General features: G+C 36.5%; 3 protein-coding genes across 5 annotated transcripts; 2 read left to right on the forward strand and 1 right to left on the reverse strand.

Moving 5' to 3' along the window:
• Positions 1-1,497: 1,497 nt before the first annotated feature.
• Positions 1,498-13,017, reverse strand: LOC140785878 (probable CoA ligase CCL8). 3 transcript variants are annotated; one of them, XM_073133962.1, is made up of 18 exons: positions 12,741-13,017; positions 12,204-12,385; positions 11,570-11,776; positions 10,526-10,727; positions 9,830-9,918; positions 9,489-9,558; positions 9,181-9,233; positions 8,581-8,688; positions 7,736-7,834; positions 5,578-5,670; positions 5,351-5,428; positions 5,108-5,209; positions 3,928-4,018; positions 3,185-3,258; positions 2,822-3,001; positions 2,466-2,519; positions 2,314-2,373; positions 1,498-1,982 (listed from the first exon to the last, which is right to left on the reverse strand). In XM_073133962.1, the coding sequence occupies exons 1-17, from the start codon at positions 12,874-12,876 to the stop codon at positions 2,335-2,337; spliced, it is 1,857 nt and encodes a 618-aa protein (XP_072990063.1). In that variant the 5' UTR covers positions 12,877-13,017; the 3' UTR covers positions 1,498-1,982; positions 2,314-2,334. The 3 variants fall into 3 exon arrangements, with proteins under 3 accessions (XP_072990063.1, XP_072990062.1, XP_072990061.1); XM_073133961.1 differs by having other exon boundaries at positions 2,290-2,373; XM_073133960.1 differs by lacking the exon at positions 1,498-1,982 and having other exon boundaries at positions 2,072-2,373.
• A 1,180-nt stretch (positions 13,018-14,197) lies between these two features.
• LOC140785616 (protein tesmin/TSO1-like CXC 5) lies at positions 14,198-22,064 on the forward strand. The gene is made up of 8 exons (XM_073133544.1): positions 14,198-14,706; positions 15,443-15,550; positions 16,297-16,474; positions 16,672-17,028; positions 17,322-17,422; positions 17,523-17,617; positions 18,864-19,268; positions 21,575-22,064. Exons 1-8 carry the CDS (start codon positions 14,462-14,464, stop codon positions 21,781-21,783), a joined length of 1,698 nt encoding a protein of 565 aa, XP_072989645.1. The 5' UTR covers positions 14,198-14,461; the 3' UTR covers positions 21,784-22,064.
• A 1,558-nt stretch (positions 22,065-23,622) lies between these two features.
• Positions 23,623-26,661, forward strand: LOC140786120 (phosphoenolpyruvate/phosphate translocator 1, chloroplastic-like). The gene is made up of 9 exons (XM_073134336.1): positions 23,623-24,230; positions 24,551-24,673; positions 24,779-24,931; positions 25,222-25,307; positions 25,454-25,538; positions 25,718-25,837; positions 25,911-25,979; positions 26,195-26,324; positions 26,420-26,661. Exons 1-9 carry the CDS (start codon positions 23,835-23,837, stop codon positions 26,488-26,490), a joined length of 1,233 nt encoding a protein of 410 aa, XP_072990437.1. The 5' UTR covers positions 23,623-23,834; the 3' UTR covers positions 26,491-26,661.
• The last annotated feature ends 275 nt before the right edge of the window (positions 26,662-26,936 follow it).

Consider the following 26,936-nt stretch of genomic DNA (forward strand, 5'->3'; position numbering starts at 1 on the left):
TACCAAAATAAATTTAATGGACAAGATTCTTTGCCCCCAGAGTTGCAGAGACTGAGCCAAAGATCGATCTTGTCTCCTAGTTCTATCTGGGCCAGAATAAAGAGATTCATGTAGGCAATCTCTTGGATGATGTAGTTATCATCTTGGATTAATTAAACTAATGCTTGGAAACTCGCAATGTCCTACATTAACATAGTATACAAAACTTACAATTTTCACTTGTTTAAATTAGTTTGGTATTTTTAGAGTATAACTAAGACTTCACTCACTTCTCTCAAAAGAAAGTATAAGGGCGGTTCAAAGTACCTTTCGGCAATTTATTAGAAATAAAGTGGTCGAACTGAAAAAATAGTGAAAAAGGACAATAGTGCAACGCACAATAAACACATGATGCAATTATGCAAAGTGTTAATTTTTTTTTAAAATAATAATAATAATAATAATCAAAATTCGTCAGTTTGGTAGGAGGGTTGGAGGGAACTTGGAGGTGGAGTTATGGGACATGAGGGAATGGATGACGCAATGTTTGATGAGTAGATGAATATATAAATAAGCACGTACGAAGCAAGCGTGCGGATCTTGCGGTGGGACTCCCACCTCGGAATACGTGTAATCTCCCCAACCAAATCTGGATGAGCTGTAAACCCTCCTGTTTAATTGCACTGCACGATCTCTTCACAGTTTATTTTGTGGTGAGTGTGAGGGTGACAAGGGATCAACAGCCACGAACAAAACCCATCTTTCTATCTATCTTGGCAATCTCAACACGATCGTGGAGGAGCATATCTGTTACTATTACTAAACTATAGTTGTAAACTTGTGGGCATGAATATTGGAACATTATTGGATGACAATTTCTCGCTGGCTTCATCTAATTCAATCTTCACAGAATCTTATTCGATATATCTCCAAACATGCAATTTTTTAGAGAGGGAGCACCAAACTATGTACTATTGGCGTGGAAGCAATTGTTAATAAATTAAAAGATGAATCGTTAGTTGGAGATCCTGACTGTGTTGCTAGAAGGAAACATAGAATATCTTGTTTGGATTACACCCACATGTAGTAGTAAGCAGCCCATTGCATGCTACTCACACTACCTCACATTTATATATCGCCAGAGGAGAAATGGTCATGGTTGATTTGTAATTGCCACGTATATAGATCACTATCTTTGATGAACGGTAGAACTAACACGAGGATGTAGTTATCAAGATCTAACATAAATATGGGAGTTTTATAATCAAAGGACAAAAGCAAATGCTCAAAGCCAAACTAAAATAAGGACCAATGAGAATGGTGTGATTCAGTTTTTAATGCATCATAAGAGAATAGAGGAAACATACAGATGTGTCCACTTCTATAAAGTACACCTAACCTTAGACAAAATAAGAATATGCATTTCGCTACACATATCTCGCTGGCTAGTTGGCTAAAGATATGATTGATTTATACTTTCTCAGGAGAAAGAAAAGAAAAGAAAAACAGACACAAAGGTGACTCCAATTAAATTATACATTAAAATTAATAAAAAAGAAGGTGTAATCATAGTCAAAACTAGTGACAACTGCAGAATTAGGGTTACAAGGTCGTCTAGATTGCGCCCTTCGATTAACATTGATGACAACTTATAAACTAAAATAATAATGATACCCTTGCAACTGATGTTTCTCATGGAAATAGTTAATTGCAGAGATCTTGACCAATGACCAAGACCAACCTGCGGGATAAGGATTCCCAAATAATACTCTGGTTCGCTAAACTACTGAGATCGAACCTAACCCAGTATATTTAAATGCAAGTAAGGAGAGATGGAAACAAACTATAAGGAAATCCAAGTTGGGATGCTCTCAGCCTCGGGAACATATTATCCATTATCCTTTTGATGGTTGAATATAAACATAAGTCTTCTAGGAACAGGTATTTGCAGGTATGCCTATATCTCTCTTGTCTATCGCTTCAGTTGTGATTTGACAAACCATCTGCATAAAATGAACTGTGTCAGTGCAGTATTAATATGGGAACTTGAGGGGAAAAAATTGGAGCGAGCAATCAAAAAACAGGGTTGATATGAACCACAAGAGCTTTCCCAGGCTGGGTAGTTTCTTTGTTTGCACCATTTCATCTTATAATTATATTATCAACAATAATGATAGCTTCTCCTTACATGAATTATGAACGAAGAAATGAGAAGGCTTTATTTATAGCTATAACTTTCTAGAGAGAATGTTTTTCCAATCAAAATAGCCTAATTGATTGGAGAATGCTTATAGTTATAAGTTCCATAACTAGAATTGACCAAAATTTCCACACCAAGGAAAAGCTGCTTCGCGATTATCCTTCCAATAATTTCTTCAGCTCCTTCTTGTTCACCTGAAAACACGGTATCCAATTAGCTGTTGGACAAGGTAAATAAGTACCTACTTACTTGGAACGACTTATCTAAATTGAAGAAAAGATCTAACCTTTCCCATGGCATTTCGAGGAAGAGAATCCCATAGAAACAATCTTGTAGGTATCTGAGATACATCCATAAGATATGGATCAAACACACACAACAAGAAATTGAGCTCTACTATGACTAAAAAGTGTTTAGTATATGGCTGCCTCTCTTCAGGCCATAATAAAAAATAACCAGCAGAAAAGAGCAATGGAGTTAAAAAATATCAAACAGAAAATAGAGATGTTGGGCTCAAAATTCATTTAAAATGGGAAATTTCTTAAAAGGTAATGTAGTCTGGTAGTTGATCAGCCAGAAAATTCTTAACTTATTTTTGAACTTCTATGCATACATAAAAGAAAGATGGTCCGGAAAAAAAACCTTATATGGAGCTAATCTCTCTTTCGACCAACTCCTCAACTCCTCCAAGCTGATAGCTGGTTTCATCTCCTTCACTGCTCTTAGCTTTGTGTCTTCCTGAGGCACAACTATTGCACATACAACTTCTCCATAGTCCTTGTCATGCAAGCCCAAAACACAACATTCTGATACAATCTCATGCTGACCAAAAGAAATTATTTCATCATATAAGTTCAATAATAAAAGAAAAGAAGCCAGCCAGATCATCTGCCAAACCATCTTATAGTCCATCCCTACATCGGCATTTCTTTTCAGTTATCTAATAGATAAAAAGCGCCATAATCACCACATGGGAAAAACTAGATCGCTTTATGAAGCACTTGCCTCTAAGAGAACTGCTTCAATTTCAAGTGCTGAAAGCTTATAACCACCAACTTTCATTATATCAGCATTAGTACCTGTACATGACAGCAAATAGTTCTAAGGGCAAATCGAAGTGTAGTGAGCAAATAACCAAGTGATCTGCAGTTCTCAGAGAAAATAATGTATGTTCAAAGAGCAACAACTAATTTAGAAGAATATTAAGAGTAAAACCTATTTAGAAGAATACAGATTAGGCTTGACCCTTAACCTGCTAAACCTATTTCTCAACAAAACAAAAAAGGAGCTTGTTAACCATTTTTTTTGCTTAAAGAAGTGGATTTGGCCTTTGGGTCAAAGGTAAGGTATCATAGTAATTGAGAATGCCATAGAATGTGTGGAGCAAAATTCAAGCTTTTATAGAAGCATCAAATCTTAAACAACCAAATAACAATATGCTCTAACATTTGTCCAAGATGACAAAAGTAGAATCAGGGTTCAAACTGTAGGTCATGTTTTTTCTGAACCACATGGAGTTCTAGGTGCCAGTTTTCAGCATTCCACCGTGAAGTCTAAACAATGTTCTTAAATAAAAATAAAGCAAGTATAGATACCAGCGGATACCATTTCTACTCCATGAGATAACTGAGAATAGTGCAACAGATATTTGTAGATAACATGTGACTTAACATGGGAAATGATTTCACTACAAAATAAAAGGAAATATCAAAAAGAAAAGAAAAAATCAGGGTGGTGATATAACTTACGGCCTAAAATTATGTAGTAACCATCATCATCCAATGTAACAGTATCACCAGTCTTGAAGAAGCCATCACCAGTAAATGATTCCCTAGTTATCTAAAACCAAAAGAAGGAAAATTAAATGTAGTAAACAAAGAAAGAATCTCCAAAAAAAATCATTTCTTACTAGAGCCATCAATATTCCATGATTTAGATCCCACTGGTTCTATTTTGTAACAAGTTCAATTTACAAGTGCTAGGCCTCTTTGGTTCATGCTTGTGCAACCCCTCTTAACTATTCCACCAAAATATCAAACTTATAATGTGCTACTGAAATTGCATCTTCTAGAATAACATTTATTGACCCTTATAACTTTTAGCATCATTCACCTTTGCATTTCCAAATGTTTCTCTGCCCTCCTAATTCAGTTATGGTTGATTTAGTTTCTCAAGGCTGTCCCCAATTTTCCCTACCTAATTCTATCTGCACTGTTTACTTTTATAGTTGAAAGTAAAAAGGTACAAATTGCTTGAATTTGAAAGCCTGCTCTTGTGCGTAAACAAATATATGTGAACTCTTATGAACTTATAACTTTTCCTTTAGGGGAAAATACATTTTATCCCCTTGTAATTAGGACAAATTCCAAAGTGCCTCTATGAACTTTTATTTGTCACTTAACTCTCATGTACTTCTAATTGATATAAAACCGTTAGTTTTTTCGTCAAAACTGATGGTGAAAGTAATTTTCTATTAAAATTGTTAAACTTTTCAACATTTTTACCTATTATATTATCTCTTTTTAAAATTTTGTGATGTCCAAAACATAAATGTGTGGAAGATTGGGATGAAAGGAGCACAAGACAAAAAATATTTTTTTTCACAAAAACATATATTTCTAATTGGTTGATTTAAAAATATAAAGGACATTTTGGTTATTTTATAATAAAATTAACATCTATCAGACAGTTGTATATATGTTAGAATTATAAAGAGGCTAAGTAACACAAACAAAAGTGTAGGGAGACACTCTAAATTTTGGTTTAACCATGGGGATGTAAATTGCGTCTTTCCCTTTCTTTATTAGCATTTTTATTTGAATGGTTACTTAATCAATCATACTAGCAACAATTCCTTTACACAAACTCAAGGTTAAACAAAAGATTATATAAGAATAGGAAAAAGAAGAAAAGGAAAAGCAATCATACCGTAGGTTTTTTCCAGTATTCCTTAAACAGAGATGGACTTCTCACACACAGCTCCCCCACTCCTGCCTTAATTTCACTCTCATCTTCTGCAATAATCTTGACCTGATCTCAGTTACAGAGAGCTATCCGTAAATCTTTGAGGATATACCATAGAAAGAATATGCACGGAGATTATCAACCAATGAAAAATATAAACAATACTATTATCTGATTTAAGTGATGCACAAAAAGTATTTAGCATACCTCAACTCGAGGAAGAGGCATACCAACTGTGCCTCCCTTTCGGTTACCATGCAAAGGATTAGATAAAGCCATGATGAACTGTTAAAGAATCATCATAGTACAATATGAGACTGCTACTCTTATAAGGAGATAAGGGTCATAACTCATTAAGGCATGCAATCCAAACTAAAATGGTGCTTGAGCATATATGGCTGTGCATATCCAAGTTAGACAGTAAGATCACTGACCTCGGTCATGCCATAGCGTTCCAATAGCCGATGACCTGTTATCTCTTCCCACTGTTTCATTACTGGGTAAGGAAGTGCTGATGACCCACACATCTAATGAGAGAAAAGGTTACGCAATAGCATTTATGAAGTCTCATGAAAAGAGAGATGATTCAGTTTATCAGTATCATCATTTAAGCTTTTTTCCAAACAATAAAGTTCTTAGGTAGTATAGAATTCAAGGTTGAAATTTCTCCACAAAAGAATCTGACAAACCATTATGATTGACTATCAATCTATCATCCAGACATTAAACTTCTAAAGTAAACTTTCCTTCAAGTTTGTATTGAAGCAAATCAAGCAAGAGAGGCTTGCCAGGAAACCAAGGCTATTCTATGGTTAGCGTTATGAGTTATCTACTTTGTTAGTTGCGGTTTAGTTTTATGAAAGATGGGGGAATAACACAAGTCGATACTCATGTAGTAATAGCAAGAATATCACTCCAGAAGAGAAGTTAATGTTGCTTTAATTGAAAAGATTCATTTTCATAAAAGGTCCACACTACAATTTTGCATGCTGAGGAAGTTTCTGACTATAGAGAATATATCAATAAAGCAAGTACAGAGATATATAAGAATTTGTTAGGGCAAAAATTTTTAATGACAAATTCATGGACACAAAACACTAAGTATTTATCATGTACAATCTAGAAATTATGTATGATTAAGACATATTATTTATGGAAAAATGTTTCAAGCGAAGAAATTGAAGGTTCAAGTGAAAGAAATAAAAATCCAAAATTTAACATTTGCTTCAATATCGGGTGAAGTAGCACCTCCCACTAGCCAAACAACGTGCAAACAGATGCTGAGTGAAGAGGCATCCACCCGCTACGTAAACAACTTGCGCATGACAGTGCTGGATGAAATAACGTCTAGAGGACATGCAGACTACTAACAGAGAATTGATGTTCCCAAATTTAAGTTGCATCCGGACGACACCCAACAGTGTCCCAACGACATAAGTGGCATACAAATAACACCACATGGCCGTGCGGACGACATGCGTAGGGCAGAAACAAAATTTTGGATCTTTTTCAAACTTGGAGTTGCTTTCTGTGGATTCTCATAGTACAAAGTATAAATATTCATCAAATTTATACAAGTGATCCAAAGACTTGAAAAAAGTCATCCAACTCAATGGACTTCATGCAAATCATTTACGAGTTTTAAGATCCTTCACAAAGCATCTTTTTTATCAATTATGAAGAGAACTTCATCATACGTCTAAGAGCTAGAGCTTAAGTTGATGATCATCAAAGTACCAGAAGAGCTAAATTGTCTTAATTGTCATCATCATCCATCACGTCGACACACTGTATTTGAGATTGATCTATAACTCGGGTGCTTGCTAAAGAGAGACGATCTTTTTCAAAGGAGTAATTAATCAGACGGTTTTTGTTCAAGAGGTTACTTAAATACTAAGATATTGGAGTGTCCGATGGATTATAAGTCTTATTTTTATTGCTTTGTGAAAAGAAATTTATCGGCTTTGGACGGGTTGATGGTTTTTCCCTCTTTATGTGAGAGAAGTTTTCCACAATAAAAAAACGTATCATGGTATGTTGTTGTGTTTACTTTTCCTATTCGGTCTCGGCTTTACATTTTATATTCTTACTTGATTTTTACGTCTCGACTTGAGTAGGGTTTTCATAGTTAGAATGTTTTCCAGTTTTCATCTCCTACTTGGTTTCAGTTTCTAAATAAGATTCTTAATTAATTTTTCTAAACCTAGTGGGATGCGACTGCCCTACATAAATTTGGATTTGGATTTTAACTTTTTGGCTTTGATTGGGTTTTTAGTTTCCATATCTCTAAACCTAGTCAAACTAGGAATCCTATCTCCCCACGTATTTTCAGAACCATCTAGCTAGTTTTCTTTAATCATTTCCTTAACTAGATAGATTTGTGTATGCTGGTCATTATAGAAGACAATAGCAAGTCTAATCTTAAGACCATCTCTTAGAGACTATTAATATTTATTTTGCACTTCAAGAGAAACAAGAGTTGTTAGATACTAAAAATCTAGCATAGACAAAATCAGCTCTTTATTAGCAAGCATCATACATGTGCACTTCAAATAATGAAATAAATAGCCATTAGATAATCAGTTGAGTTACCATGAGACGCAACTGCTTTGCAGCAGAAGAAGAAGCTGCTCGTTGATCAGGATCCATAGTTTCATACCCTTGGAGTAGACGTGTATACATTGTTGGAACCTGGAATTCAAAATTACTCTCAAATGGGTAAGAAAACTTCTTCCAAGTACTCAATTAAGTTAAAGTCCATACGCATAAACGTTTCTTGATAATAAATTTATCAATAAAAATTATAATCTGGAGTAATAGACTACCCTGCTGCATCAACCACAGTATGGTAGATAAGACTAAATAGTCATCTAGATATCAAATATGATAATGAAGTGCTTGGATGAAAATTTGTGATTTTCTTCTTAAAAAACTCAATGCAGTAGAGATGCTATAGTTATGTATATTTGTAGGGGAAGCAGGCCAAGTGATAGGATTGTTCAACAGTTCATCCACTATTCCTTTGATCTTTTTGAGTTACTAAACTAACTTTGATTTTCATGCTGCGTTAACTATTTTTGAGCCTTCTCATTTTTGACATGCTCTAGCCAGTCACATATTGTTGGAAAATGCTCACAGCGTTATGGTGGCCCGTGGCCTCTTATATTTTAGAAACACTACATGTGCATTAGTATATTAGAACCTGTTTGAGCAGTAGATTCTTTAGTTTATTAATGTGTTTTTGTCTGTAACTGCTGGTTCTACAGAGGTCTTTGAGTTATTAATAGTTCAAGCATTCCAAATGCATCATCTGCTAACTTACCTCTGCATTATTCTAATAGTTATAGCATTTTGAAGGGAAAAAGACAAAAGCAAATAAACAAGACAATTATAAAAATGTAAATCACCACTCAATTGCTAATTTGAGGAGGGCTTACTCCTGTAAACACAGTAATAGCATCATCCATTTTACTACCATCTTTTGGGTATGAATCACGCCACCTCTGCCATATGCCCCGTACACTAAATTTAGGCATGAAATCAACCTGCATATATCGAAACATGGAAGATATCTGAGATGAGAAAATTGCAAGACAAATGCACATAAGGTATGAAACTTGAAAAGAGAGCTTACTCAGAGATAACTGACTAAATTATATAAAATTGATTATGTGAAACATGAATTTAAGTGCCTTGCGGCACAACAGGTACCATTACATGCTACTGCCTAGCAACTGTGCTAGAAAACTGTGCCAGCACAGTATAATGCCATGATGCATGTGACCTGCCAACAACCCCTGGGCACACCCTGTGCCATCTGCAATTAAGTCCTTTAATTTTAACATATCTCTTGATCTCCAAGAGATTGCATATGAACAATGACATGAAACTATTAGGGCTTATGAAGAGCAGTTCAAGCAGCTCCACCACATTAAGAATATCCAAAATCTTATAAAGAGATGCAGCTATAGTTTCCAATAACCTTTACCATGTTATTCCAATATATGAAAATATCAAGAAAGCAGCAGATACATTACCACAGATCCTGCATAAAGAGGCGCAAATAAAGCGTTGAAGAGACCATGCACATGTATACTATAAGTTAAGGATCTCAGAAACAAAAAAGAAAGAGGAAGGGATTAAATAATAATGTCAATAAAAAGAATCAGATCAAGAAAATTGGATGATTTCTTTAACTAGTGTATGATCAAACAACCAATCTCTGTGTCAACATATGGGTATACATGATACATTTTCCATGTACAAAAGAAAAATATAAAAGGAGTTGGCATTTGAAATTAGACGTATAATATGAAATTCAATATGATGAATTCATGGTGGATATGGTGCAAAGGCAGACAATGCAGAAACTGATCAGTAGTTGTATATTCCCATGCCTCTGTCAGACTCTGGACCTGCAAAACAACAAACAGGACAATGATCAGTCATCATATATCAAATTTGTTGGGTAGCTTAATGCTTACCAGAAATTCAGACCATATTGAGTTTCCATTGTACATTAGCTTAAATTTACATCCTTATTCGCGCTAAGTAGCAAATTATATCCATCATAGTAAACAATATAGCATGCTGCAGCATATTTCACAACTAAAGAATTAATTGAGCTGGACCTAAACAAAAGAGCTCAAGCTTAAGACACAGTAGGAGTTGGACTGAAATATGTACCTGAGCGATTATACTCTTGTGAGTGTGGACAACACCTTTTGGTTTACCGGTTGTACCACTTGTATAAAGTATTAAAGCAGGGTCATCTCCTGCATGTTAAAGATTGCATTCATTGTTATATTTATAAATTGCAACTAGGAAAAAAGAAGCAAGAAGATAAGAGTTTTTGATACTCCCTCCCTCCCTTTGCAGATCCAGACTAAGTGAAATATAAGTGCCTCAATATTAATGTGATCTTTCATTGCTAGATGTACAAGTAAATGCACCAAAAGAAGCCACAGGATAGAGATTTTGATTTGTTTCCCCTTTTCCTTCCTTTGCAAATCCGCAATATAAGTGCAGCAATAGTAATATGATATTTTGATTCACTTGAGGTCTAAATTCTTTACATGGACTTGAAAAGAGGTGTTGTTGACTTGTTTCACGTAATAAAGAAGCAGCCGAGGTCAAACAATAATTGTTCGGAGATATTCCTCAATACCAGGACTACTGCGAGAAATTTTTTATATCTAGTAAATGCATTCTGTATAGCACTGCAAAAGCTAATATAGAGTGCTGCAATTTCATAGAACTTATGTTGGAAATTTCAATAAATTAAGTGATTCAGCTAAAAATGTACTTTCACACTAAGAGAGGCATTATATAGAAGAGTTACCAGGGAGGGCTGTTATAGCAGAAAGAGCAGTCACAAATTACCTTGAGCTATTCTCAAACCATTGATTTTTGCCATCAGATCAGAAATTGGAATGGCTTCTCCATTTCCTGAAGGTTCATGTGATTCCACCTTTGGGGGCATGCAAGTCACAGTAGGAAGAAGAGAAAAATGTGCAGAACATTTAGCAGCCACATTCTCCATTAGCTCTCGATGTTCTTGAGTGCTCAGAATAATGGAAACATCCTACAAGTTTGAATATCTTATTTAACTCTTGCCTCATTCAAAGAAGAAAGTGAGTGAAAAGACACAATAACAGCATGAAGATGATATTAGAGTTAGACTATATTCCCATAAAATGTCTTGGAGGAAGTTATGGCTAACCATGGAAAAAGATAAAAAGGATAAATTAATTTAGCTTTGTGGCTCCTTCTAGGAGAGAACTATGGCTAACCATGGAAAAAGATCAAAAGGACATGAACCTCATCATGTTTCGAGACTGTGCATCAAGGTCAAGATATTCACCACATTAGTTCTCTATTTTCTGTTACATATTTTAGATTTAATTGAACAAACAATAACATCACTATTTTCCACTGTTAGTTTTAGAAGAAAAGGCTGAAGCCAAAATTTTAAAATCCCATTAGTTGTATGACATGATTCTTGTCTATACATAACAACTGCTGTAAAGATTGTCAGACCATCGAAAATGCATTATAAACGACAAATACAAGGTGCATACCATCAAAGTCAAATGAAACCGTAAGTTATCAACTAGCAAGAGAATATGACTAGTCTCCTACAAAAATGAAGATAATGTTTTAGCCATACTATGTCCACATGAAAAACTGTCCCTTTTAAGGTGCAATTTTTGTGCTCATCATTGGGAGACCAACATAGGAATTATATTATTTATATGTGGTAATCAAGAGGATCGTATGCCAATAATTCTAATATTTAGTTATTTACTTTCATATTTATATGATAATTGAAAAGTGAACATATAATAACAAGTAAGTTATGTCTGATCGCATAATTCAGCTCACAAGGTTACAATAAAATAGAAGAGTGAAAGATGATGTACATACTGAATCATTCATCACATGCAAAAGTTCTGCTTCTGGATAGCTGAGAGCAAGGGGAACTGCAACTCCACCACAAAGCCAAGTGCCAAGGATCCCAGCAACAAATTCAGGAGAAGGTTTAGCCACAATCCCCACCCTTGTATGATGAAGGAATCCTGTTCTCTTGAGGTCTTCAGCAGGAGAAAAATCCGTTCTGCAGCTCTCACGCACCTGTACAATTAGGATGCAGAAGAAATTATTCATCAATGAATAATGGACATAAGACAGTCATATGCTAAACCATTTATACATTAAATATGAGACTATATCTACATCTACAATTACCATTCAGTAAAATCAGGATGATCTTTTTAAGCTTTTACCTAGGGTTAACATTGGGTAGATTTTTCTGTATATAAGACTAAAAGGAGGATAATAAATATTCTAAACTAAATCAGCCAAGTGAAGTCCAGATAAGTTCAAAATCTTATTCCATTGCTATGTATTATTGTCCAAATAGCTCTCTAATTCCATACACAAGTCCATTTATACTGAAAATTAATGCAATTATTGGTAAACTCATGGAATTAAAGCTACGACAGATACATCCAAACATAATTATGTAGAAATAGGGAGAAGATATAGAAAATCTGCTTACTATCGTAATCTTTTTGTCGTGCAATATGTCCAAGATGTTCAAAGCAGATGCAATGAGTTGAACATAACTATAACTTTTCTGCTCGGCTCTTATAGCGGCACGTTCATGAGTTGCAGAAGCATGTGTAAGAGCTTCTTTGAAGACCTCCATGAATGTACGAGTAGATGGTCCTGTAGTATCAGCTATATCCCAACAAAAGTAAGTACAAACACACATCGATTACGAGTAGATTCAAAACATCCTCTACAAAGGAATAAGCAAACCCCTCAGATATCAAAAGATCCACACTCTCAAAGCAAGAAACGAGAACCGATTACGACTAAGAAGGCAAAGAACCCCTAAATCCGATTAAAAGCTTCTCAAACAACCGAGCCGAGAAGAACAAAGGAACTCAGCTAAATTTCCCATTCAAATGGATGGGATCATCTAATTCAAACCAATAAACAAGAACCGATTACAACCAAGAAGGCGCGAAACCCCATATCCGATCAAAACCATCTCAAAAGAACCAAACCAAAGAAGAACGGAGGAACTCACCTGAGAATAGGCGAGACTGGGAGAGCGACGAGAATCCTATAAATCGGAGCCCGGGAGAGCAGAGTGAGCTCCACCTCCCGCATGGGTAGTGAGCTAAGAAGCGGAAGAAGTGGTTGGGAGACTTGAATGAGATCATAATAACCGACACCCGTCATTTAATCGCCGCTCCTGGGCCCGACCATCGGGGCTCGCCACGCGGGAAGGAGGCGGAGAAGAAAAAGGCGAACACAAGACCTCGTATCCGTTTTCTCTCACCCGTCGGGCGGTCACCAACCTCGCTTTCTCGAGGCTTTAATAGTCGTGCCGATAGGTGACAAATAGGACGGATCCACTGCACGGGTTGGATGACTTGGCAGCCTCCCAGAGGCTCAATCCTACCGCTGGAAAGTTCTTCGGGTCGGACGAAAACCTAGCCGGGTCACAAGGATTTGTCTTTTTATCGCCACGTTTCGCGATACAATTGGGAGGCTATCGTAGTGAGAATGTAAAGAGAAATAATTTCTTAGTTGAAATATATCATAAATGACCAAGGAGGTCATGAGTTTAACTCTAATCCCAAATAATATTGTGGAAAAATTGTTTGGTGATTGATAGTTTGGTGGTTTAGCTTGATTCGGTTGATAACTCGGTAGTGCGATTAGCTTGGAAGAACAGTTTGGCAACGCAACGCCTTAGAGCAAGTCTCGGCGGCGTTTAATTCGAAGAATTGCTTCGGCGACGCATATGGTTTAAAACCTAGACTAGACAGCTAAAAAAAATATATCATAAATGCGAGTTGAAAAGGGCGGAGGAAAAATTATATCTTTTTAATTTTTTTATCGGATAATCAACTGGGGATCACCCACAGTAAAATGGTTGTCTGTCTATGTCTGTGTAACTGAGAGAGTACAAATTTGTCTGCCATGTACGAATAATGGACCCCTTGTTCATAAGTGAGATCCTTGTATTGTAATAAAATGGGGGGGATAAGAGAGGATTTTATTGGGATAAATTCAAGTTTTTATCCTCCGTAAATACCATTGTCCCAAGAATCACATCAGAGTTTGAAATTTGATTACGTATCGGGCTAATATTAATAATTATACCAACTGCTGGTTAAAAAAGAAGAATAAAAAAAACGACTGCTGGTTTGCGCCCCCAACGCAGCACTTTTCGCGGGAAAGTCTATTAGTTTTTTACTATTTCAATCCTTCATCCATCACCCATCGGACGGCCAGGGATGGACTTTAACGCCTGTGCACGGGATCCGATGCAGCATTTAAAAAATATTTTCCGGTGAAATTAATATAAAAGATCTGTCGGTAAAGACATGGGAGAGTAACCCCTTTCTCCTCTCCGATCCAACGGCGGAGAGCTCAACATCACGACGTCTATGAATTAAAACCGCACGATCCGTTACGGGATCCTGGGTCGTCCGATCCCTGTCGAAGTCCAATCCGTCCGTTCAATATGAATTCGATTTCAAAAGTAGAGAGGGAGAGAGATAGAGAAAGGCCCTTCTCTCTCTCTTCTCCACCTCTCTCTCCCTCCTCTCGATAGCTCTAAAAGCATTTGGCGCCGCCTCTCGCCGGAGAATCGAGGGCGTTGGATTCGTCGCTGACCGACTTGATCTCTTGTATCGCCGGCGATCTCCTCGGCTCTTGGCGGGAGATGAGGGTTTAGGTCTTGTGGGAGTATTTTTGCTGATTTCCTCTTGATTTCGTTCGAGAATCTTCTAATCGATGGCGGGGACGGAGGAGGAGGGGGCTCAAGCAGCTGCGTCTGATTTCCCGCCAAAGAAGCTGGTCCGGCAACTCGATTTCTCATCGATTGCGTATTCTGGGAGCCCCGCAATGGCGGCGGCGGCGGCAGCTGTATCGAGGGCTTTCGAGCACCGGCCGCCGCCGCTGCAGCCGCAGATACCGTTGCCTCCGCCACCGCGTCCACCGCCGCAACCCATCTCACGGCCTTCGATTCCGGCATCTGTGTGAGATTGATCGCTTCTTGTTTATGCTTCTCCAAAATTTTCGGCTTCTTAGTGTTAAAATTTTCTTTTTCTCAGTCTTATAAAGTTTTTACCTTGTCTGCTAGGAAAGAACCCTTCTTGGTCTCTTTTGTTTTAACCAATTGTCAGTTTTATGAGGATTTTATTTACTTTCAGTTGATAAATCTGTTAGCTTTCTAAAATTTAAAACAGTAATTCATCTCTTTGGATTGAGCTGATCGTGCAGACGGATCAAGATTGGGTCTCAACTTTGTGATTGGATAGAAGTGAGAAAATTTTATATTGAAGGGAACTTTAATGGAGGTTGCTAGTTTATCGGTTCATCCACCATTCTCTGTCAATTCTAGCTGTTACTTGTCACCTCAATGTTTTTTAAATTGGTGTCACAGTTTTGTTATTGGGAGGATTGGAATATATTCCCAAGTTCTTGGATTTTTTACATGTTTAAAATGACTAACATGTGGAAGTTCATCCAGCTGTTACTTCCCTAGATTGCAAATCTTCTGATATATGTAAATGGGCATAGTTGGAAGCATTTTCATTGGGGAATTGATTCATTTCTTTTCAGAAGATCATTGACCATTAAAAAATTGCTGTCATCAGGTTGTGCATGTAATTCTAGATTGTCCTTCATCTAAAATTTTTTATATGTCAGTCAAGTCTGCTTTTCTCGAAAGTTTGGGGGTCTGGTTCTTAATTGTTCTTTGTCTCTCCTCAGAAAGCCGGAGACTCCCAAGTCACGGGTACGACCACTGTATGAAGCAAAAGATGGAACCCCGACAAGGAAAAAGAATTGCAACTGCAAACACTCAAGATGTTTGAAGCTGTAGGTTAAATGCGATTTCATTTGTAAAATATTTTAAGCTGCATAGAACCACCAAATTGCTGTTGGGAACAAAATGATATTGATTGTCATGACATGTAGTTCATTTTCTGATGGATAGACATACCATACTTGGTTCATTTACTGCTTCTATCATTCTTGCTATTTGATCTATGCATGCATGTCACAGAGTAGCTATCCTTCTTGTTCCTCAGTCTGTGATTGTGGCTGTTCAGATCCTACAATTCTATGCTGCTTGTTGCTTTTATAAATCATTGTTAAACAAACTTGTTTTTCTGATCTTAGTGTTGATGATGCAAGTGATAACAACATAAATGGAAAATAACAACCACACAACTAAAAATATTCCATCATCTCGTCCATGGCAATCTTAGATAGCAACATTAGAAGACATAAGCTCCTTTAAAATTGGTTAATGTGAGTTCGCAATGAACAACAGAATTCTGCCATGTTACACAAGAGCAAGGACCGTTAGACCAAATGAAATAAAAGATATAATTCACAGAATAATTGATAGATATACAGGAGATATAATTCATAAAATATTGGCTATTGACTTTGATGCAGCTGCATGAAACTTTAAGCGCATTTGTTTTGGCTTCTGTTTTGTACAATGAAGAACATTTGTTTTTTAATGCCATAATGTTAAAGTTGCTGGTTACCCTCCTTTTACACTCATCCTATTTAGTATTGACCTTCTGACTCTTATTCTCATCATGCATGGTTAGGTATTGTGAATGTTTCGCATCTGGGGTTTATTGTGATGGTTGCAATTGCACAAACTGTTTTAATAATGTTGAGAATGAAGCTGCACGGCGTGAGGCTGTTGATGCTACACTGGAGCGCAATCCCGATGCCTTTAGGCCCAAGATCGGCAGTAGTCCACATGCAATTAGGGATAGCAGGGTATGTGCATAGTTGTTGCATATTATTGTTAATTTTGTATGTAGGTGCATGTATTATATTTCAAGAAGGTAGTAGGTAAAAGAAAGCAACTTAGATAAATAACTTGATTCTTTTCACTATGATGTTTGGATAGTTGCACCATATTATCTGTTCATCCTTATGCCGAGTAATAAATTGGTTGTGCCTTCATATGCTAGGAGGAGGCAGGGGAACTCCCTTTGGTGGGAAAACACAATAAAGGATGCCATTGCAAGAAGTCAGGGTGTCTCAAGAAGTACTGTGAGTGCTTCCAAGCCAATATTCTATGCTCTGAGAATTGCAAATGTGTTGATTGCAAGAACTTCGAAGGGAGTGAGGAGAGAAGAGCTCTTTTCCATGGTGATCATGGAAGAACCCTGTACATGCAGCAGGCAGCCAATGCAGCCTTAAATGGGGCAATTGGACCCTCTGGGTTCCTATCTCCTTCAACATCTAGGAAGAGAAAGAACCAGGAGCCCTTATTTGGGACATCAGTCAGGGATCAGCCCATTCACAGGGTTAGTCAGCTTCCCCAGGTAATTTTCAAACGAACATTCTAAAGGGATCGTGCATTAAATATACTGAAATATATCGCAACATAGCAGCAGGAGCCATCTTTTACGATTTCTTTTAGTTCATCTGCTTAAATATTAGAAGATAATTGACAAATACAGATCTAGTTTAAGTTGAAGTGCATTGGAGGTCCTTTCAGTATAGTTTCTACTGTTATGCTGACTTATGGAAACAATGTGCCAGAACCAATTATCATGCTATTTAAAACAATAAAATTTGTTACTGCTAACATTTCCAAGTACTTCTTACTTGTCAGGCTAGTCAACTCAAGACTGTGGTCCCTTCACCTTTTTCTTCTGTTCCTGTGGCCCGTGCTATTAATCCTGTCACATTGGGATCTTGCAAAGTAACTTATCGGTATAGCCTTATATTTTGATGATATCCAGCTGATATCCTTATTCTTCATGGTACAACTTAATACTTTCATCTAATATTATTTTATGTGGTCCTTCTGAAGCCCTCTTCTAGCGGACATTGTGCAACCAGAGGATGTAAAGGAGCTCTGCAAGCTTTTAGTGGTAGTGTCAGGAGAGGCTGGCAAAGCATTGTCTGGTATGACTCAAAAGTACTTGAAAGTTAGATTCCACTTGCTAAATATTCATTCCTAGTTTTAGTTTTCCATTGCAGTGAACCAAGAATTTAATAGTGACATTTAGCTTCTTCCCTTTAAGCCTCTAATTTTCCATCATAGTAGATAGCAGAGTTCTTGAAGGAGGTCAGAGTGTGCATGAGTTGATAGATGCATAGAGACACATCTATGTGGCCCATAAAGGGAATGCAACACTTATTTGATGAGCTAGCATAACAAAATGTTGTATAAGTTGTAGTAAGCTAATCTGGAACATGTATATATATATTAAGAGTCAGTTAGGAAGGTCCAATAAACAATGTGATGAAAAGGAAAAAAAATAAATAAAGCTTAGCAGAAGTGTAGGAATAGTTAAAACTGAAAACTATGACATGTACAAACCAAAAAAATGCTGAAAGCTGCCGATGAAGCTAAACCTGAGGCACATTGTAATTTCTATTCCAACTAAAGAGCAAAGGTATACAAAATTATCTACCTACATATTTGAATTATAGGGGCAATGAAAAATGAAGATAAAATAAGGATATAAGATTTCTATAAAAGAAAAATGTGCAAAGGGAAATAGGGAATTATGGAGTTATTTTCATACTTCATTCAATGAGATCCATTTAAGTATCTCATATATTTGGATATGAAATACAAACATGTTAGAAATATCTAGATTAAGCTCAAATGAATATTTTAACCTGGCAAAAATGTAGATTCTGATGCAATTCTATTGAAATTTGAGTCTTTATGATGTATAATTTTATTATATTGTCTGGTCTAAGAGTTGTATAAATTATTGCAGAGCCAAGCTTATGATTCATATTATCAAGTTTTGGGAGAGTAATAGGACCTTCGTTAAGCCATGAAATTGAGTGTATCTCAAAACTCAAACCCCACTTGGTTTTCATGCCAGGTAGATTAACTACAAAAGCTTTCTATCACCAAGATGATAGGTGCAAAACTACGTATTGGTTTGGAAAAGGCGTAGATAGAAATATAGGGTCTTATGAAATTAATATGGTGGTTTTATGAAAAACTCAAGTGCATATTAAGTGTATTGGTGTCATCAAGGATCTGTATGAAGGAATTAGGATATGTTCAATGGAATTAAGATGAGTAAACTTCACGGATATCCAAATCCATATATTTAGGCATATGTACTTGTCATGTTTAAATCAATTGTATATGGTCAAGTCATATATCTCTGTCCCTCTCTTTCAGATAGAAATGCTCAGGAGGAGAAACTAGCCGAGAAGGATGATCAGATTGAAAAGTGTCTTCTCTCAACAAACCATAACAGAGAAGATAGACAGAAAGAACCAGATGTTGAAAAAGTAACAGCTGATGATCGTCCAAGTGGAACTCATGCCGACAACACAAGGAAGGAAGAATCTGAATCTGACAGTGCTGATGGACAGAAGGCTGGAAGACCAATGTCTCCTGGCACACTAGCACTGATGTGTGATGAGCATGATACAATCTTCATGACGTCTCGAAATGCTGACATGGCTCCAACATTACCCTACAACCAGAATATGTCAGAGGTCTTCGCTGAGCAAGAGAGGCGTGTCTTGACAGAATTTCGGGATTGCCTTCGCAAGCTTGTGAACTACGGAAGAATGAAAGGTATACCAAACTTTTCTATTTTCTGTATGCATTGACTATGACATTTAGCAATTAATAATTTAATGTTACTTATTTCCTCTATTTTCTGTGTCATGCCATAAATGAAGTATAACTGAAATGTGAAGTGACACACATACCAGCAGCTTCCTCTATTTTCAATTGCTGCTGGATGTCAAGTCTTATGATTCCACTTATAGCTGATTGAATTGAATCTTGATTATTAATTATAGAAGCATATCTATCTATACTGTATCCCTTTGAGGGTGAAAAAGAGATCCTGGAAATTCATTTTAGTGAGGCCTTGGATGCAAAATAATCAAAATCAGTCTGAACATAGGTATAATTATTTTAATCTTTGAGGTTATCATTTGTAGAATTGTCGAGTTCTAATGAATGTAGGATTGTCGAGTTCTAATGTATCGTGTCACGGCTTAAAATAGAAATCATGACTAACCATGTATCTCAATAGACTTGAGATGTATAAAGCCTTCACTAATTATCCATAATATAATAAAACTCAAAATTTATTTTATCTCAAAAATTGCATCAGTCATCTAAACGGATCATGTATTGATTAGAAATAGGTCTGTCATTTGGACTGTTCTCTAATCGCGCCAGAGTCACCTAAATAGATCATGTACTGATCATGATTAGTTCTGTTTCTTGGACTGTTCTCTAATTGCGTCAAAATCACCTAAATGGATTATCTAGGAATATGTTTGTCATCTGGACTTTAAAGTAGATTTAAGTCATCACGAGGAGATGTATGAAGAATATCTAACATGTGTATGTTCTCAAAGTCCTATCAACTCGTAGCCAATAATTTACTATTTTTACGAAGAATAGTGATGCACGAAGATCAATATTTCATAAACTAAAGTATTGTACAAAGTAGAGAATGACACAAAATACAACATAACATAAAAGGATAATAATACACGGGGTATAATACTATAGGAATAATAATACAAAGGAATTATAGCATGAACTACAAGACGATAATTATGTGAGTAAACTTATTCACCTAAGGTCCATGTGGAATAGCTCAACCCAATAACAAAAAAAAAAACTCTTCACATATGATTCGTTTGGTGTTATTTGTTTACTCAAGCGACTCCCCGTTGACCGACTCCGACAATGGTAGCTCCGACGAGATAAGGATGTAACAAAAATAAAGTTAGATGAGGAAGTAAGAGCTGACAACCTTCTCATCTCGGTACTGTATCACTGCTACAGTACCACAGCCCAAAAACTTTCTTTTAGGTATTTTTTTCCTAAGCCTCCCTTTTAATAGAAAAGATATAATAAGATACTAGATAAGTATTCTAATCTATTTTCTTACTTAAAGATATACCTAATAAAAATATTAATTCGATTTAACCTGAATCCTAAAATATGAAAGATAAAACTAAATCCATCATTATCTAAATGAATCTCTAATTTCTTATTTATTTATATATTCGCGAAATTCTGAGTTACAAATTGTGTCGGCTTATCAAAGATATTCTCTCATTAAGAAAGGAGTAATCTGTCTTCACAAGGCAGCTTGCTCTTCTGGAGGACACAACATTCTCATTATATAGGCTGGTTGTACTTGTATATGATTCCCAGGATCCAAGAAACTAAAGTTCTTGGATAGGCGGATGGGCTTTAGAATGATTAAGGTATCCAAAAATATTGTAACATGGATTCTAAAAGACGTGGTTACTTGATATCTCCTTCTTTATATTGAAATTCCATCGTGGAGAGCTTCCTATTAGATAACATCATGACACATGTGAGCATAGTCCTAAAACAACGAATTGAATTAAAGAACATAAAGATAAAAACCTACCACCGGGAGATTGGTCCTTCAAGACTTGCTCTGACAATGTTGGAACCCAAGATTTTAAAATGCAAATGACTTGCTCCCAAGGTTGATATCTGCATACATGCTCTCCAATCTGAAATTCCGAATATCTTTGTTGTCCTCCCATTTTCAGAATCTTCATTATGTAGATGTGCCTGCATGCAACCTTAAAGTAGCCACTTTCCTTGCCCAGTAAAATTGAACTAATGTCCCTACTGTACAATTATGATAACTTTCTGTATATAAAAGCTTGTGAAGTTATTATTTGCAACTCCATTTATTGCGGAACTGATCTGTCAAAGAAAATTAGGAATTGCTACCTAGACAGACAAATATATTTCTTACATGGAGAATATCCCATATGTCTTATCAGGGACACATAAGCATAAGTTGTGAGGTTTCTAGTTCTCTCTATACAAGTACGGGAGAATAATGGTTGCTTTTTTATTTGTTGCAGAAGAAAGGCACTCCTTGATGGCTATGAAGTCGGAAACATCTTCTCATCAGGAAGCATTTATCAATGGTCTTGCTAGAGCTCCCATGTCAGGAATCGAGGAGTTACCTCAGATGGTAAAAGCAATCCCTCCAAGTTCCAATAGTTATCCATCTGTCGGATGCCCGAACACTGAACATGGGGACAGAAAACCTAAGATTGAGAATCAATAGATGTAGAGAAAATAAAGAGAAAGGAAATATAGGGTTTTAAGAAGCACATTGCTGCATCTTTCTGCGATACTCTTACAGCTTGACTATGCTGTTGGATATCTGTATGAAGCACGATGGATAGTTAGAATTGAATCAAGTGAGCCCAATTTTTCTTCAGTAGAATTATTGTAATTTATACATAGTTCCCCCATCCCCTTCTGGAGTAATTAATACCGTTATTATTCTGTTGTTTCCTTTTTCTTCCTAACTTTCCCTATTAATGCAAATAATATATGCTCCAACTAATTGTGTACAACGACATAGGTGTTCTCATTATTGCGTGAACATCAACAGGTTGGCATACTGAAGGGTCTGAAAGTGGTAATGCTTAATTATACATCTTTTGTAGAATGTGCATTCACTTTTCTATTCTTTCTGTAATATCATGTAGGAGATCTTGAAAATGGTACATGATAAAAAGAATTGAAGTGCAGGAACCAGTGTGTTTGTATCATCAACCTGTTACTCCATCAGAACATTGGAACCATACGGACAAACTAAATGCTCAGAGGAAGTCCCTGCTTTGGTAAGTCTCATACAATTTCAGCAGGCTGATAGATGAATAGATAATGTTGCCTTTTGGTCATTAACCTCACTGACTTAATTTGGAGGTTATTTGAGTCTGTTCCATTGTGTGAGTTACTTAGACATGGGTTTCTGCTGTGTTTGATGATGATGCAGATATGCTGTAGAGATCACCATTGTTGTGATAATAAATTTTAGTACGTTGTTGGAGAAAGAATGGGTCATTTTTAGTTAAATTGTTATGCTATTAGAACTCGTAAGGCTAGAAATAGATTTTATTTCTACGTACACATTTCATGTATGTCTCTAGTTTGAAAGGACCGCGATACTAGATAAATTAGGTTTTGGTTTACTCAAACATAAAGAAGTAACAAAAATTTACCATTTTATTATAGTCTTAAAATTATTTACCATTTTTTCAGAAAGCAATTTAATAACGATTTATATAATAATATAATTTACAAGAGAATTATTTTTATTAAAGCCTTTTATTATCTAAATTAGCTCTAAAATAATAGAAATCACTAATTGAGAGACCGACTTTCTAATTCACATTATGAGAGAGTAATTTACTTTAAAAAAAAATCTATATCACTGCTTATGAGATAAAAATTACAATAATTTAAAAAATAGCGTGTAAACTACAATAGAACAAATTTTTTTTTTTTTTTTTTTTTGTGGCAAGGAACAGTAGATCATACAATAACAAAAAATTTAGTGCCAAATATGACCTTCATAGTGTTTTACTTGTGACAAAGAGAAAATGGAGCGTACCATTCTACCATGTTTAAACCTTGGTGATTTAAAAATAAATAAATAAAATTAAAAATTAAAAAAAATAAAAACTTTGGTAGTTGAGGTCTAGGTTCACTGTGGTGGTGAGGTAGGTTGGGATTTGACATCTGAAGTTCTAACTTTAAAATATTCCTACTCTTCTTTCTACCTCAGTGGTTCCCAGAAAGGTCCTTTAATCAAAAGAATATATATTGAATATATGTCGTGAGTTTTGACTATAAACTTTTTCTTAAAAATTTTGCAATAAATAATTCAACAATTGGTTCGCTCCATAAACTTTTTCATGAATATTTTTAATATCGTACTATTTCGATTAATTTTTTTTTAAATAATTAAAATCAATGTTATTTGAGCAAAAAGAACCCTAGTAAAGGAAGCTTCTGTCCAAATAGGGTAAATTAGAAAGGTACGCAGTAATTTGCAAAAGAGCCCCTTGGATTCAGGAAACCTGAAAAAGGTCCGTCCGTCCCCCGGCCTCGAGGAACCCGTTGTTTATAGCAAGTATTGGGTATAGTATATACGTTTGTGAAGCGAAACGGCCCCATTCACAGATACTCTCGAGTTCTCCGCCTGGACTAACGCACAATAAGGTTTAAGAAGGAGAAAGAAGAGTTTGGAAAGGGGGAGGAAGAAGAGAAAGGCGAGCGAAAGATTTTTTGTTTTTTTTCCGATCTACACCGAGGAAGAAGACGATGATGCAGAGCGCGGCATTTCGCGTCTCCGCCTCCCATCCTCTCGTCGATCTAAATCTCAAATCGCGAATCCCTTCTACTCCTCCTCCTCTTCGATCTCTCCGCCTTAACCCTAGACGATCTGCTTCTCTCTCCGCCTCATCCTCCTGCTATGGCTCATCTCCCTTCCTCCTCCTCGCATCGGATCCGAGGAAGGGGAGGAGGAGCGAGCCGGCCGTCGCCGTCAGAGCGAGTAGCTCTATCCCTGGAGATAGCGCCGCCGATCCACCTGCCGGTGCTGCAGCATCAGCGCCTGGAGGTGCAGACAGTGGAAGTTTGCTTCGTACTCTGCAGCTTGGAAGCCTCTTTGGGCTCTGGTATCTGTTTAACATCTACTTCAACATCTACAACAAGCAGGCAAATCACTTTTCTCCTCCTTGTTATTATATCTTTGGGTAGAATGTAGATCTATGCTCAGATTCATGCTTGTTGGGTTTTATAGTGATACGGTATGACTCTTTTACCGTTTTTTTCCTTTCTCATGCATACCCTCTAAAGCACTTCCCTTTCTGTTTATATGCGTACCCCAAATTTGGATTTTAAGCTGAAGAGTGTTGACACAAAGAAAAGCAAGATTTTTAGGGTGTATATGCAAGAGTCAAATTTAGATTTGTATGGCTTTAGTGCGCTGTCAGATATCTAACATAGTTCTTTTGCTGTTTTTGTGTATACCACAGGTTCTGAAGGTTTTCCCATTTCCAATAACCATCACAAATGTTCAGTTTGCCGTCGGGTCTGCCCTTGTCTTGTTCATGTGGACTACTAATCTTTACAAGAGACCTAAGATTTCAGCTGCACAGGTATGATTTTGTTATGCTTAGATAAAGATTTTGAGATTGGTTGGATACTAGGATTTATTACAACCAGTAAAATTTTCACTGTAATTACTTTCTTTTGTCGTTCAGCTTGCAGCTATCCTCCCGTTGGCTATTGTCCACACCATGGGCAATCTTTTCACTAATATGAGTCTGGGAAAAGTTGCTGTTTCATTTACACACACCATCAAAGCTATGGAGCCCTTCTTCTCGGTTCTCCTTTCTGCCTTGTTTCTTGGGGAGGTGACTATCATTTGCAGATTATTTTATAAAGCTTAAGAGGAACAAAACAAATTGCAAAGGGATGGCTTGGACCTTGCTACCCAACATCTGATCCCCTGACCCAATCTATGAAATCAAGTTTATATTGGATTATTGTAGCTTGCCGAACTACGTAACTGGAAGAATATGCAATCTCATAGCTCTGCTAGTAGACCAAGACCTTGTTTCCATAGAGATAGTGTGCTAAAATAGGACATGAGGTTTATTTTATGGCCTATTTTTAGACTAATTATATTTAATTGGAATTGCAGCTACCTACTATCTGGGTAGTTATGTCTCTTGTGCCAATTGTTGGTGGTGTGGCATTGGCCTCTCTCACCGAAGCATCGTTTAATTGGTAAGGCATTCACGGACCTTTAAAAAATTATATACCATGCTTGATTTGCATGCATTTTCTCAATTTTGGTAGAGAACTCCACTTTTTTCTTTCTTTATTGTTGGATAATTTGTTCTAGTTACCAATCTTTGTCTACTATGAAACAGGGCTGGATTTTGGAGTGCAATGGCTTCTAATGTGACCTTTCAGTCCCGTAACGTACTCAGCAAGAAGCTAATGGTTAAGAAAGAGGTGATCTCTTTTTATATTTGTTTTAAACTTTTAATTCTTTTACCTGATTGGCTAGGCATTGACACAGCAATTTATTTTGATTTTTTTTAAAATAGTGACGACGGAGGAAGTTGCATTAAGTACAGTATGTGGCATTTCCTGCTGTCTTTAGTTCTTGATCAGTTCTTTGTTTTCTGCAGGAGTCTCTGGACAACATTAATCTCTTCTCGATCATAACAATCATGTCATTTTTCTTGTTAGCCCCTGTAACGTTATTTGTGGAAGGTGTCAAGTTCACTCCATCATTTGTGCAGTCTGCTGTAAGTATGATGCACATGTTCTCCGTAAGTGTTGCTGTTAAAGGAACTTCTGACACCCCTTGCTGTCTTGTAGGGTCTAAATCTGAACCAGATATACATGAGGTCTTTCATTGCTGCACTATGTTTTCATGCTTATCAGCAGGTAAGCTGTTGAAGTTCTTTGCATATTTCCTTTCTTCTTCATAGATAAATTTGTTTATATTTTTTTCAACCAATCTGTTTTTCCCGCTGTTAATACTACTGTCTATTAATATTTTTAAGAGTCTTTGGTTCCTCATTGCCAGTTACATGCATCATTTTTCTTCTTGTATAACTTCTTTATCAAATCTCATCCTCTGGTATGAAATCCTTTTTAAGGTTTCATATATGATACTGTCGAGAGTATCTCCTGTCACCCATTCAGTGGGCAACTGTGTGAAGCGAGTCGTGGTGATTGTGACTTCAGTTCTCTTCTTCAGGACTCCTGTTTCTCCAATCAACTCTCTTGGTAAACATCTTCTCACCCTTGAATTCATTGACAATTTCTTTTCAGGTCTCAGTTTCCAATATTCACATATTACTTTCGATTACTTCTAATTGCAGGGACTGGTGTAGCACTTGCTGGTGTTTTCCTGTACTCAAGGGTGAAGAAGATTAAGGCAAAATCTGCTTGATAGCAGCATGTGTGATTCTCTTCTTTTTTTTCCTTTTTCCTTTTTTTTTTTTTTGCGTTTTTGAGAGTAAGTCCTAGTGAAGAGGTTTCTTCTGTCTTGAAACACTTGCAGACATCCGTATTCTTCTCTATATTTTGCTTATTTGAATTTTGCAGTGGCATATCTGCCAAATTTAGGAGTTCTTTGGATGTGCAATGCAGCAAAATTCTGCCAAGTAGATTGTAGCACAGCGAAAACAAGGTGTTGGAATAAAGATATTAAGGACTTATGATAATTAGGCACACGTCCAGGCGATTGGTCGATTAATCGTGGTTAATCTGCTCCAGAAACAAAGGCGACTATTGGCAGACTATAAAATTCATATATATACATATACACACACGTTATTAGATGTAATCCTTGTGGATAGACCCCAAATCGTCATGCGATCAAATTATGGGCATATA

Source organism: Typha latifolia, chromosome 4, assembly GCF_019914945.1.
Source record: "Typha latifolia isolate L0001 chromosome 4, TyphaL0001v2, whole genome shotgun sequence".
NCBI lineage: Eukaryota > Viridiplantae > Streptophyta > Magnoliopsida > Poales > Typhaceae > Typha > Typha latifolia.

Bases quoted from the DNA above. Each gene is read 5' to 3' on its own strand.
- LOC140785878 (XM_073133962.1), bottom strand. From the start codon at position 12,876: ATGATCTCATTCAAGTCTCCCAACCACTTCTTCCGCTTCTTAGCTCAC. The intron at 9,234-9,488 runs ATATCCACCATG...CTTATAGTATAC, and splicing joins GCATTGTCTGCCTTTGCACC to ATGTGCATGGTCTCTTCAAC. The intron at 7,835-8,580 runs GTAAGCCCTCCT...TTTGAATTCCAG, and splicing joins CTATTACTGTGTTTACAGGA to GTTCCAACAATGTATACACG.
- LOC140785616 (XM_073133544.1), top strand. From the start codon at position 14,462: ATGGCGGGGACGGAGGAGGAGGGGGCTCAAGCAGCTGCGTCTGATTTC. The intron at 17,618-18,863 runs GTATGACTCAAA...CCTCTCTTTCAG, and splicing joins GGCTGGCAAAGCATTGTCTG to ATAGAAATGCTCAGGAGGAG. The intron at 19,269-21,574 runs GTATACCAAACT...TATTTGTTGCAG, and splicing joins GAACTACGGAAGAATGAAAG to AAGAAAGGCACTCCTTGATG.
- LOC140786120 (XM_073134336.1), top strand. From the start codon at position 23,835: ATGATGCAGAGCGCGGCATTTCGCGTCTCCGCCTCCCATCCTCTCGTC. The intron at 24,231-24,550 runs GCAAATCACTTT...TGTATACCACAG, and splicing joins TCAACATCTACAACAAGCAG to GTTCTGAAGGTTTTCCCATT. The intron at 25,308-25,453 runs GTAAGGCATTCA...ACTATGAAACAG, and splicing joins ACCGAAGCATCGTTTAATTG to GGCTGGATTTTGGAGTGCAA.